Genomic DNA, 14,123 nt, shown 5'->3' with positions numbered 1-14,123 from the left:
CAGAACCAAAAGTAAAGGGTTGGAGTGAATTCCTAAGTGTGGTTAAAAAATAATTTATTTGGTTGAAAATCGCCTCCTGTTGTTCATTATGATCACTAAAATATTTTGTTAGAAGTAAAACTTGAAATTTTTAACTCATTTCATTATTTAAAAATATAACAGTACTGAGACAAAATATCTTGACAAGCAATTTAAGGAAGGAAGGACTTATTTTGGCTCTGAGTCCCATTGTGGTAGGGAAGTTGTGGCAGCAGGACCTCAAGGAAGCTCCATCACATTGCAGAGTGTGAAGCAGAGGAGATGATGCTGTTCTCAGCTCTAATGTTCTCCTTGCACAATGAGAGACCACAGCCCCTTTGATGGAATGGTACTGCTGACATTTAGGGTGGGTCTTCCTGCTTCAGCTAACCTAATCTGGACGATCCCTCATAGACATGCCCATAGATTTTTTTCCATGGTGATTCTATAGCCTATCAAATTGACAGTAGTATTAACTGTCTCAAATCAAAAGGACAGAGTCTTGGTAATTACTATGAAAATCCTTACATGTTTGCTTGTGGTGGAAGTAATGTTTACTCATGAAACACAACCCTTCTCCGCCTTTGTGTTTTGGAAGCCATCAAAGTTTGGAAAGACAAGATAAGTAATCCAGTTTCTCTTTGTGCAAAACTTTCCAATTTTTCTCATATGTACTGTGCACAACATGATGAGGGTGGGAAAATGTCCTTTCAAATCTAGGAAGCTGCTTCCTGACTCTGTTTTTGTCATAAACTGGCCATATGGAAAGAACACCTTACTACACTGTAAAATAAGTTAGATTATATAACCTGGAAAATATCCTTTTTGAGAGAAACGTTTACTTTTTAGAAACTGAGTTTTATTTAGGCATTTCATGACCTATTCCAAATTTTGTGAGAAATATTTATGCAGTAGGAAAATATAGAAATGTCCTCAGTGGTAAACGAAGAGTTTTCTGTAGTTTGGAGGCATAGGGTGAAATAATTTAGTAGTTCTAAATACATTTGGTAATTGCTTTTCAGTTTTCCTGTGGAAGTGAAGTGAAAGCCTTAAGTGTTAGGTTATGACTAAAGATATTTAAACTCTGAAGGGTTTATTATATGGGAATGATAAAGCATTATACTTTTATTTTGCTAAATAATTTTAAATTTATTATAGGAAGAAATGGATGCCATTATACTTTATTCATATACAACTCCCTTCCTATGGGGGATCCACCACTACCTTTTCCCCCAGGATACTCTTGAGGAGTGAGGGGTAAGAGATTTAGATAGAAATATATATGTGAGAGAGACAGATAGAAACACAGGATAGCCTCAGGAGGGCCTGCATCTTAGTCCACCAGCCCCTGTATCTTCTAAAGGGCTTTTTAAAGGAATGCCAATGGGTGGAGCAAAGATGTCCCCCTAGCACAGCCAAGTGCAGACCCTTCCAAACACCTGGTAACCATGCACGTGGTCAGTCCACCCCCTTATGCAGCCCTGCTGGGTAAAGCAAGCTCAGATCTCACTAGGAAACCTGTGAGCTCCCACAGATCCCTCCTCTTAATTTTTTAAAGAACCCCTCAGGCCCCTCAGATGGACTGGGTCTATCTTAGGTCATCCTTGATTATTCTTCCATTAAGCTTTCCATCAAGCATACTCTGGCTTAGGTCGAAAGCTATCAAGAAGAAAGTTGCCTGTCTCTGACCACCAGCCTCTGGCAGGGGGAGTACATAGCTTAACTCAACTCAGACTCACGAGCAAGTAGTTTGAACAGCCCAGTGATTGCTAGGCTGCCACACCTTCAGTAAAGGAGTAGATGATGACCAAGATGGAATGTTCTTTTTTGAGTGGGTCTTAAGATGTCTGTAACAGCCTTAGCTGTGCCAAGCCCTTTTTTTAAATCGATAAACTCTTGATGAAACCACATCAAATAAACTGCATCAAACTTAGATTCCCTTAGCTTCACCAAACTCTGGTTTGTTAATATTTACATAATTCTAGTATGAATATTATTATACATATTAACAACTAGCATGACTATTTACTATACGTATTTACACTTTTTTACAAACTTAACATTCTATAGGGCTACTTTATAAACCTTAGCAAACATCTGGAAGAGATCTCTTAAATGAACTATCATCACTATACATATTTACACTTTTTACAAACTTACATTAAACATTTATACTTACATTCAACATTTACACTTTTTACAAACTCACATTCAACATATACTTATTTACAAGCATATTCAAAAGAATACTATTTTACAAACTTTCGTATATATCTAGAAGAAATTTCTTAGAACTATTTATCAAACTTCAAGAGGAAACTATAGAACTATTTTAAAGAATCTCTTAACAAAATTAACTTACACTAGAAAGAATCTCTTAACAGAACTAACTTATTTTCTTTTAACAAGATAAGAGTACACAAATCATAAGTTACCATAGTAAAAAATTGTAAGTTAACTCAACACTGCTTTATTTCTAAATTCGGAGTTCATGGTAAGCTTTGATATGAGACTTCTGTAGGTACAATTTTCCCCCCTTCTTAAATTTTTAAAGCTGCTTTTTAAGATTACCATGAGTTCTTTTAATGATGCCAATGCTTCCCTCTTGTATTTTTAAGCACAACACAATCCCATAAGGTTTTTTCATACCTGAAGCAATTTCCCAGTGGGAGGACCGCTTTTCCTTGTTTTCTAAAATATTTTAAAGTGGCTTTTTGACAAAGAGTATTAGCACTTTTAATTATCTTTTGAGAGGCAAGCTGCTTGCCTGTTCCTAGTTCTAAAGAAGTAAGACTAAGATTTCTGCATTTGGAGCTGAAAAAAAAAAGTTTTAGGGCCTTATCGCCATTTTGAGCTGATAAATTTCTACCTTTCTCTGTATCTTCCCGCAGTTACTAATGACATTATGGACTAGGTTTCCCAAGGTGCCTTTCAGGTCCGCCACATTCCCATTTCTGTTTACATGGTTTGTTTTCATACTGAAAATCAAGAGCAAATGAAGTTTTTTTTGCCACGGGAGGTTTCTGTTTTCCTTAAGCTTGCTTTAGGACGCCTGTATTACCGTTTGACAGGTGTACCTCTCTATCAGAATGAATAGTTTTCTGACACTGTTCCCAGACTGGGTCACATCTATCTGCTTGCATTCAGACAGATCGTTTGGTGCCTGAAGTAAAAACCCCTCAGTGCTTGCTCTTCCACCTTATCAGGTCAGTGAAAGAAAATGAAAATACTTAAGAGCCTTTTCAGAGAGATTTTTAGGAACTCAAGCCCTGTTTCCCTCATTGCAGGGAGGATTTCAAAGCCTCCACTGCTTTCTCCATACCAGCAGCCCCTCCCCGCCTCTGTTGCTGCTTCACTTTGGGGCAAGCTGTCACTGCTTCAGCTTTCTGCCTGCACTTTTCTGTTAGGCTCTAGCTGCAGGGAACTCTGCCTGCTGATTTTCTAATACTAGCTTGAAAGAGAGACAGGACTAGCAGAGAGGATTTTTTTTCCCTCAGAGAGGATTTTCTATATACCAAGAAGTTTTTTCTTTTTTCTTAGAGCAATTAGAGATGATTTTTCCCATACTGATAGATGTTGTTTTGAGGTGAGTTAAATTTTTGCCCTTACAGAAAGAAAAAAATCTGAGAAAAGTCTGAAAAGCTTTTAGTTTTTTAGAGAGAGATTTTACTATGTTTTTCCCAAGTAAGCTTTCAGTTTTTGAGAGAAAAATTAAGTTTTCCCCAAATCTTCTGTTCTCGAAACTTTTGACTTCATGGCCAAACAAAGACTAATTCTGATGGTATGATGTTTTCATACAGTGGCTCATCAACGGAGGTAAAAGTTTTATTTTATCCACATCTGTCTCAGGGAAAATTCTTTCATCTGCCTCTCAGAGCTTGATTCTAAGCTGTCTCCAGCCCAAAAGCTTCCATAGGAATCTTTTTCCACCCATTTTTTTTCTCATCTTTATAGATTTCTCTGATTCTTCCCCAGGATTTTGTGTTTGTAGCCCTATAATTGGAAAATCAAAGACATGGTTTCTCTGTCTTGTTGCTTATCTTTTTTTCTTAAACTATATTCCTAACCCAATATTTCTATATTCTACCTTACTCTAAATTTCTTCCTACACTATATTCCTATATTCTACTCAATTTTTATAGAAGGAAATTAAGAGAGTGAGAAAGAAATCTAGATAGAAAGACACTCTGCATCTTCACTTTTCAACTTCAGCATTCCACTGCCTAACTTGACTCTTGAGAATAAAATGCCATCCCCTTTATCAATTCCTTATTGGCATGCCTTACACCCGCAACCTCCCCTAACACCTCTTTCGCCAAGTCCCTGGGTCCCTGTTCATGGCACAATTTATGGGAGACCCGCCCCTACCTTTTACCCCAGGATACTCTTGAGGAGTGAGGATTAAGAGATTTAGGTAGAAGGATAGAAGTGAGAGAAACAGAAACACAGGATAGCCTCGGGAGGCCTGGATCCTTATCTCTTGGCCCTTTCTGTCTCTTCTAAGGGGCTTTTTATAGGAATGCCAAGGGGTGGAGCAAAAGACCTCCCCCTAGCACAGCCAAGTGTAGACCCTTCCAATCACCTAGTAACTAACTATGCATGTGGTCAGTCTATCCCCTTATGCAGCTCTACTGGGTAAAGCAAGCTCAGATCTCACTAGGAAACCTCTGTGGGCTCCCACACTTCTTCAGCCATCCTCCCCCTTCTGATTTGTCCTCTTCCTTTCTCTATTAGTCCCCTTCTCTTTCATGTCACAAGTATCCCACTGCTGTCTCTTATTTCCTCCTCTCCAGTTAGTCTCCAGTCTCCTTTAGACTTAACTGTGTGCACAAGCAAGGTTATAGCTGGGTTAGTTTATTTATGGGTCCTACTGTTTTACCCCACTGGTTTAAGTGTCTACATTTGTGCCACTGTCTTGCTGTTTTTGTTACTGTGTGTCTTTGAGACAATCTGATGTCAGAAGATATTCTGATTCTCCCAGAGATGCTCTTACTATTTAGGATTTCTTTGCCTATTTGGAGTCTTTTGTTTTTCCATGGGAATTTTAGGATTGTTTTTGTAGTTGTGTATAAAGACTGTCACTGGAATTTTAATAGAGATAGCATTGGAGATAGTTTTTGGTAACATAGCCATTTTACAATATTAGTTCTGCTAATCTATGAGCATGGGAGTCTTTCTTTAAGTACTGTTTATTCAGTATTATGAAAATTTCATTGTAGAGATCCTTCATTCCTTTGTTAGGATTGTTCTAGATGTTTTATGTTTTTGGAAGCTGTCTTTAATTAGATCATTTGCCTTTGTAAGTAATTTGACCTTTTCCTCTTAAGAAATAGATGTTTTTGGACATTTTCAATACACTGTTATAGAGTGGTTTTTCTATGGTTATGTCTATTTGGGGTTCTAAGTATCTTGTAAAGGGTATCAATTCTTTAGATTTGGGGAATTTTCTACTGTAATTTTATTTAATAGATTCTGTGTCTCTACTTTTTATATCAATATTTCTACTCCTGTATACTTAAGTTTAGGCTCTTGCTAGGTCTGGTCTTGTATATTTTTGTTTGTAAATGACTGACTGATGTTGTCTTGACTTAATTTTTTCCTTAATCTTGCATGTTGATGATTTCTCTGTTTATTATTTGTTTTTTGTTCTCAGCATCTCATTGTCCTTGCTGAATTTTTCTTTCATGGTTTTAAATTTTTCCTTCACATTGATGATCTTTTAATCTCTTTTGTTAATTTTCATGATAAGGCTGTGAATTTATTTTTCCCTTCATCTACTTTAGTCCTCTCTGTGGTTATTAATACTTTTTTATTATTGTAATTTAATTTGTTCTCTGGCAGTTTCTCTCTCTCTCTTACACACACACACACACACACACACACACACACACACACACACACACACACAGCAGTCTGATTACTCTTATTCCCCATTCCCCAACCCTTTTTTTTATCACTCTCACCAAACCCATACTGGTTTCTTTCCCAGACTCATGTTTTGTTGTCATTGTTGTTTTGTTAACCACTGAGTTTAACTAGAGCCATTATGTATGATCATGGACTAGAAACTATCCAAATATGAACACAACTGAAGACAATGGCTCCTTCTCCCGGCATCTATCAGTAACCAATATTTTAGCAATGAAGGTGATAGGGGCCTGTTTTTGCATGAATGTTCACTGGCCAATTCTTGTGCGGGCCCAGAGCAGGTAGCCCTTTGTTGCTGTTGAGTTCATGATGACAATGACTGTTACTGCCCAGAAGATGGCATTTTTCAGTCCTTCTCACTATCTTACATTCATTCCACCCTCTTTCCATTGATGTTACCTAAACATTCAATGGAGTGATCCAAGTTTTCTGTTTAGGGGTGAGCACTCAGCTGCCACTTACTCTCAACACCTTTAGCAGCAGTGAGTTTCACTGTCATTCACTGGAAAGAGAGTCCATCTGATTAAGACTAATAGTAGCATTTGACTATGGGTATAAAAGCATGAATATTTAGAAGGCAGCCTGATGCTGTGCTGGTTTAGCTCAACAGTAGTAGTCGGTTCCCACCAAGCATCTTTTGACTTACCATTCATGGGGTTTTTACCAGGTTTATAGTACCATGCATGGATTTCCTTCCCATTCATGGGTTTTTACCAGGTTTATAGTACCATGCATGGATTTCCTTTTGTGGAGCAGATGTCAAATCCAGAGGTGTTGGCTATTCCTAGGCATGCTACTGCTGCACAAGTAGGCTCATCTAGTTTGGGTAGTTGGTATTGCATTTGTAGGAATCATAGCCAGATAGAACCATTGGTGCCTCTTCTCCACAAGCAGCCTGTATAGCATCTTGAACATTATAAAAGCTGCCAGAAAGAAGGTAGTATTCAATGCCATTCCTGCTTAATTTCTTTGTATCTTACATCCAAGGTATTTTGTGTCATCAGAAATTGGATCTTATCATTGAATTCTGGTGGGAAACTGAGAGAAATGCCAAGTGCATTGTTTTGGATGCATGTAGGACCTTCCTACAGTTGTCATATGGAGGTATGCTACAATTGGCACTGGAATTTTTTAGTGTTAACCCACAGCTCCTGGAGCAGTATTATCAAACCATGCATTTTATCCTTCAAATGCTTTTGTTAAAATGGCATTTTTATAAACTGGGTTACAATGAACATGTGGAATCTGTGTTCTGAGAAGAGAAAGAAATAAGGCATAGAATTGAATGAGTGGGGCGTTGGCGTAGGGGAAACCTGATCAGAATATACTGTGTGAAGAAAAACTATTTTCCATTAAAAAAAAAAGTAGCATTTACATGAACATCTCTAAAATGAAATGTTCATATAAGAATCTAATAAAGCTTTCATGTACATAACCTGTGGTGGTATTATAATTGTACTGAAATGTGATTTTGATTGTATGTTAAATAAAGTTCCCTGGGGGTCAGAGCTATTAGAACCATAGCAAGAGTGTGGCGGTGGTGGCACACGCCTTTAATCCCAGCACTTGGTAGAAGAGCTAGGTAGATCTCTGTGTGTTCAGGGATACAGCTGGCATTGGAGACATATGCCTTTAAGACCTGGGGCGCTGTACATACAGACAGTGACGTGTTTGGGTTTACAACCAATGAGAAGGCAGAACAAAAGACTATGAAAAGACTTACACACAGGAAATAGCTCTCTTTCGGGAAGCTAGGACCACCGCAGGAGGAAGGGTAAGATTTTAGCTCTGAGCTCTGACCTCTTGGCTTTCTCTTTTACATTGGTTCTGTGTTTCTTATTTAATAAGACGGTTGGTTACATCTACAATAACCCACATGCAGAAAAATATTAAAATCTGGATAAAAGCAAAAGTCAAATAAATGAAGAGATTTCCTACGTTCATGAATAGAAAGACATGATATTGTCAAGATGTTCATTCTTCACAAATTGACATACATATTCAATGCAATTCCAGTGCAACACTTCAAGTTTTATTGCAGATATTGACAAATGGGTTCCAAGTTTATATGGTCTTGTTTTTTTTTTTTTTTTTTTTTTTTTTTTTTTTTTTTTTTTTTTTTTTTTTTTTTTTTGTAGATGTCCATTCTCAAGTTGAGATGTTCCTGCTTATTCTAAATTGAGTGTTCCTTTTTCATTTCTGAGTGATAGTTCACTCAGTAATATATCACAGTTTGTTTACTTGTTGATGAACAAGAGGGCTATTTCTAGTTTGGGGCTGTTTGGATTAAGTTGTTGTATACATTTATGTGGAAGTCATGGTATGTGGACAGAAGCTATCTGATGCTTCCAGTGTGTTTATATAATTTTGTAGTCAGTCAGCATTTCATGAGGGATTCAATTTGTCCACATTCTCTCCAGCATGTGGAGTAGTTGTTCTTTTTTCAATTTTGTAACAGTAGTGAGTATAGAGTGATCATCATATTGTGATCTCAACTTGCATTTTTCTAATGATGTTAGATATCACTCTGTGTACTTTGGTGCTGTTTCTTTTCAGCTGCACCTTTAAAAGTATTGTCTTTTAAATTGTGGAGTAACTGTTGAGTACTTATCTATTTTGGTCCTCATCAGATATCCCTTTTAGATATCTGTATATTTGTAAAGATCTTCACTTGGTTGGTGGCTTGTCCAAGAGTGTCATAAGGAACAGAAATTTATTGGTGGTGTTCACTGAATATTCTTGTAGTGGCATAACGAAGAGATTATTGCCTAACCAAGATCACTTTTGTATTTCCGTGTGACTTTTATCAACATCTTTTCTATTGCTCCTAAAATTTGAATAGGTTTTTGATTGCATTGAGTGTACAGATCAATTTAGAGAGACATAATGTCTTACTCTTCAGTTTCTGACTCATGGATAGAGTCCATCTCTCTACTTAGGTCTCTATATTTCCCCTAACACTTGTTTTTAGTTTCAGGTGGTACAGTCCTTTTCACATTTGTTGTTAGGTTTATCCCCATTTCTTTTTTGGTGCAACCACTGACAGTAGTATTTAAAATGTTTATTTATTTTTTTACTTTTCACTGTTAGTTTGTAGAAATCCAGTCAGTTATGTATTTTGTTCTGTAGTCTTCATAAAGATGGCCGTTGCCCTTGTTAAACAGTCTCAATGTTGCTTGTTTGTGATAGTAAAACTGCACTGGTTGGTGGCGCTGGTTACAGGTGGAAAAGTCACAGGCCAAGGCAGAACCCAATATTAGTTTTTAGAGCTTAATTAGGAGGGAAAGGAGGGTAGAGAGAGCCAGGCCTGGGGGGAGGGAGCAGAGTGGGAACAGAGAGAAAACAGAGAGAGTGGGGTCCACATCTGGCTTTTTAAAGACAAGTACTTAGTTGCCTGCGTCTGCTGATGACATAAGATGCCAGACCCAGAGTGAGAGCAGAATCCCAACAGTTTGGGTAGATTTTTATCAGATTATCCATACAGATTGTGTGTGTGTGTGTGTGTGTGTGTGTGTGTGTGTCTGAAGTAGTTTTATTTCTTTCCAATGTGGATGCCTTTTATTTTTCTTGTTCCATTGTTCTAGCTAGAACCTTTAAAACTGTTTTGGTTGTAAAGGAAGACTGCCTTGACTCAGTTTAGGTTTTCTCTTCTGGTGTTGTGGGGCTTGAAATCGTTTGCATGTTGCAAGTTAATGCCAGACACAGTACTCACTGTGTTTGTTATCTCTCAAATGGAGCCTTGGTATCCTCAAAGGATTGGTTCTGGGACAGCTTACTTTTCCCAGGAGACCTCCAAATTCTAAGATGCCCAAGTTTGAGATGCATATTTCCATATAATTGAAATTACTGTAAATTGTATTTACTACTAATACAATGTGTGCTATGTAAATAGTTACTATATTGTGTTGCTTAGAGAAAATAGCTTGTGCATGTTCAGTACAACCACATAAGTACATAGCATTTGAGTGAGATAGAAGTGAACAGTGATTAGAGAATGAATTCTGAGGAGATAGTGAGAACCTGTGAAGTGGAGGAAGAACCATAGCAGAGTATCCCTCCATACCGTCATGGACTTAGCATACTGTTCAGTGCACAGGAGATAGTGAGAACCTGTGAAGTGGAGGAAGAACCATAGCAGAGTATCCCTCCATACCGTCATGGACTTAGCATACTGTTCAGTGCACAGGAGATAGTGAGAACCTGTGAAGTGGAGGAAGAACCATAACAGAGTATCCCTCCATGCTGTCATGGACTTAGCATAGTGCTTGGTGCACAGCAAGGTCAGTATTTGCTTTGGGGACCTTTAAGGAATTTTTTTCCTCTGAATATTTCTATCCACAAATAATCCATAGATATACAAAAGGCCTATTAGACTTTAATGTTGACTACTCTCTGAAATGGTGGTTTCATACAGGAGGGTGAATCATGTTACTTTTTTGTGTAGGAAAACAAGTCTCTGGCTCTGTTTTTAAGGTATCCCAATCATTGTTTTATGTTCATGATAGTTGCTGAAACAGTTACTTATCAGTCCTCCTTTCGATGTATTAGCGGCATTTAGAATAATTAGCACTCATCTTTGGTTGATACTTAAATTGGTCTACAGAGTGCTTGACTCTTTGTTCTCCCCATCCAGTTTTCTGTCATCTTTGTAGAATTCTCTTCTTTCACACCTTTCTGTGCTGTAATGGACCACCAATACTGGTCTTCATATCTTCTTCTCTTTGTTCTTATTAACTTATAAATGATTTCATATAGTCTCATGTCTTCACAAGCCCAGCTCTTTGTAAATTGATACTAGGAATTTGCATGAGATCTGTCAGTTTTTCCAGAACAGCATTTTGTTAGAGATCTAGCTGCTTTTCCAACATGTCCCTCTGGTTATGAAGTAGGCACCTCAAATACAAGAAGTCTAAAACTGTGCTTCAGAACTGTCTTCTCCTTGCTTTTCAAAGAATTACACTTGCTAGCCCTGTTTGATAGCTGGATCTCTCATTCCACATGCGCTGACCAGAAGTCATGGAGTAATTTTACCTTATCTGCTGCTTTTACACTCTTGCTCATCTTACCTGCAGTGCTTTTCAGAATGTCGTTCATCCCACCTTCTATATTCACCTGATGAATAACTTCTGTGTGTTTGATGATTGCTTCGTTTCAAATGAGAAAATTATGTCAGCTTTCATTATTATTAGTCAAAGTATCTTTTCATTTCTGGAATAATTCAACTGGGTATCATATATTTTTATGTGTAAAATGTAGAGCTTAATGTGTCGTAATCTGTGCATTTATTTATTGTAAAAGCAACTTTTTATTGAGAATAATTTTAGTACAATATATTCTGATTATGATTTCCCCTTCCCCATATCCTTCCCACTTTCCCACCCACCCAAATCCTTACCCTTACTTTCCCTCATTAAGATACAAACAGGCATCTTAAAACAAATAATAATAAAACGAAATTAGATAAAATAAAAACAGACCAGAATAGTACAAAATAAACCAAAAGAAAAAGAGCCAAAGAAAAAGCTCAGGAAATACATATAGACATAGAGACACTCATTCATACACACAGGAATTCCATCAAAACACAGAACTGGAAACCATAGTATGAAAAGGACCTGTAAAGAAAAGTTAAAAAATAAGAAAAAAAAAAAAAAACTGTGACAAAGCATCATGAGACAAAGAACCTTTAGAAATGCCATTGAATTTGTTCTGTGTTAGCCATGTACTGCGGGGCGTGGGGCTTGGCCTTAAGAGTGGTTTGTTTCCCTGGTGAGACTCTTTTGGAGAAAACTAATTGTTTCATTTGTGAGTAGTTATCAGTTGGAGGTAGCTTCTGGGTTAGGGATGAGGGCTCTGTCCACTTCCCCCTCAGTGTTGGGACCCCATCAGACCCAAACCTATGGAGGCCCTGTGCATGCTGCCACAGTCTCTGAGTTCATGTGTACCTCGGTCATATGTATCTAGAAGGGCTTGTTTCCTTGGTGTCCACCATCTCCTCTGGCTCTTAGAATCTTTCCATCTTCTCTTCCTTTTCTCTGAGCACTGAGGGAAAGAAATTGATGGAGATCCATTTAGGACTGAGTTCAAAGTGCCTTACTCTCTATTCACTATTGTCTAGTAGTGGCTCTCTGTATTCGTTCCCATTTCCTGCAGGAGGAAGCTTCTCTGATGATGACTTGAGTGAGACCTTGGTCTATGAGTATAGTAGAATGTCGTTAGGAGTCATTTTATGGCTGTGTTCCTTAGCAGAACAGTATTATTTGATTTTTCCCCTAGTTTCTTGGCAACTCAAGCATTGTTGGGGAAGGGTTCCATCTCATGGAGTAGGCCTTAAATGTAATCAGATATTGGCTGGCTAGTTCCACTGTTCCACTTGTGCATCTTACAGACAGGACGTCATTGTAGACTGAAGGATTTGTAGTTGGCTTGGTGTTTACCTCTTTCCCTTTGGTAGCACGCAGAGTCTCTTCCAGTGCCATGAACATTACTTCATAGGGGTGAAGGCTCTAAGATAAGTAAATGCCAGCTCTCCCTCTCTATTGAATGAATTGAGTAGCTGTTATCTTCAGCAGTGGAAGTTTGTGGAAAGGAACCACTGGCCTTAATGGTAGCTTGGGTTGTTTGGCCAGCAACTTGATTAGATGTGACCCATTCCTAGAACCGGAGGCTTCATTTGGTAACGAGGGATGTCCAATTGGGGCTCTGTCTCCCCATTACTTAGCAGGTCCATTTAGATCACCTTTAATTATGTAGCTATTTTAGGAAACTACTGTATTAGACTCCCATACTTCTCAAATGGCCCTTCGTTTTAGCTGTATTCCCTCCCTCACCCACCTCTTGCCTCCCTTTTCCATCTGATTGTCCTGTTCCTGTCCCCTAATAAAAATCAGTATTCATGAGACTTTTTCATGAGTTTGCGTTAAAAAATACCTTAAAGCTTGGTAACTTTGAAATAACAACCACTCATCTTAGGTTCAGTGGGGAGGGGATCTAGACATGGTTCAGTTGCACCCTGCTTTAGAATCTCAAAGTGCTGAAGTCAAGGTGGCAGCTAGGTCTGAAATCTCATGTGAAGTCTGATGTGGGGAGAACCTGCTTCCAGGCTTGCCTCCAGTGGACTCCCCTTTCTACTGAGCTCACTGTTGAATGATTTGACAGTCATTTGGAGTCTGACTTCCAGCTGAACCCAGATCCCAGCTCTTTTCAGTCTCTTACTGTTCGTGTGTGTTTGGGTGGGATGGGCAGGTGGAATATGTGCTTGTGTGTAGAAAAAGGGACAATGACTATATGTTAGCATAAGTTTTTCCATTATTAAAACTATATTGCATGTGTTTCTTTACAGGTGCCTTAGCTGGATCAATTATCGTGGAACCACATGTCACAGCAGTGTGGGGAAAGAATGTTTCATTGAAGTGTCTAATTGAAGTGAATGAAACCATAACACAGATTTCCTGGGAGAAAATACATGGCAAAACTACACAGACTGTTGCAGTTCATCATCCTCAGTACGGGTTCTCTGTTCAAGGAGACTATCAGGGAAGGATCTTGTTTAAAAACTATTCACTTCATGATGCAACGATTACTCTGCATAACATAGGCTTCTCAGATTCTGGGAAATACATATGCAAAGCTGTTACATTCCCACTTGGAAATGCCCAGTCCTCTACAACTGTGACTGTGTTAGGTAGGTGCTTGAGTTGGGTTTGATTACTGTGATAAATAGCATATTAAAAATGTTTTCAAGAATATAAAATGAGGATATCTGTAAATGTGATTTAAATTAAAAAACATTCAAATATACATTCTCAAATTCTGTCTTAAAGTTGTGTATTTCTAGGCTCTCTTAATATAAGCAAAGTCTGTGTGTACCCATCTGTAATGCCGCATAGTTTTAGCTCTTTTTATAATAGGTGGCACTTTAATTATAGTGACGATGTGATTTTCAGCTGGGCATGGTGACTCACACCTGTCATTCCAGCTCTTGAGAGGTGAGGAGGATTATTGCCATAAACTCCAGGTTAGCTGGTGCTATTGAATGAAATCCTCTTCTTAAAACTGGAACTCTTATAACATTTTATTACTTCCTTCAATATTAAAACCTTAGTTAAATTTTTGTTGTTTAAGTTTTTCCTATTTTTTGTTTACTTCTTTTTCTCTAATGACTTGCATTGGACTTC

General features: G+C 38.1%; 1 protein-coding gene across 6 annotated transcripts in view; it reads left to right on the top strand.

Annotated features, from left to right (window-relative positions):
* Nectin3 (nectin cell adhesion molecule 3) overlaps positions 1 to 14,123 on the top strand; it is a 124,490-nt gene that overhangs the window by 31,907 nt on the left and 78,460 nt on the right. For 5 of the 6 annotated variants that reach the window (XR_013043758.1, XM_076548925.1, XM_076548924.1 and 2 more), the window contains exon 2: positions 13,289 to 13,630. Coding sequence is in view for 5 of the 6 variants with exons in the window: in XM_076548925.1 (XP_076405040.1) it covers positions 13,289 to 13,630 (342 nt within the window). In the remaining variant the exon portion in view is untranslated. Of the gene's footprint in view, positions 1 to 6,878; positions 7,051 to 13,288; positions 13,631 to 14,123 lie in introns of those variants that run through there. The other variant, XM_042259386.2, reaches the window with a different exon arrangement.

This window comes from Peromyscus maniculatus, chromosome 12 (genome assembly GCF_049852395.1).
Source record: "Peromyscus maniculatus bairdii isolate BWxNUB_F1_BW_parent chromosome 12, HU_Pman_BW_mat_3.1, whole genome shotgun sequence".
In the NCBI taxonomy this organism is placed as follows: domain Eukaryota; kingdom Metazoa; phylum Chordata; class Mammalia; order Rodentia; family Cricetidae; genus Peromyscus; species Peromyscus maniculatus.
Note: the sequence above shows the minus strand (reverse complement) of the source record. Positions and strands in the feature narration are given on the sequence as shown.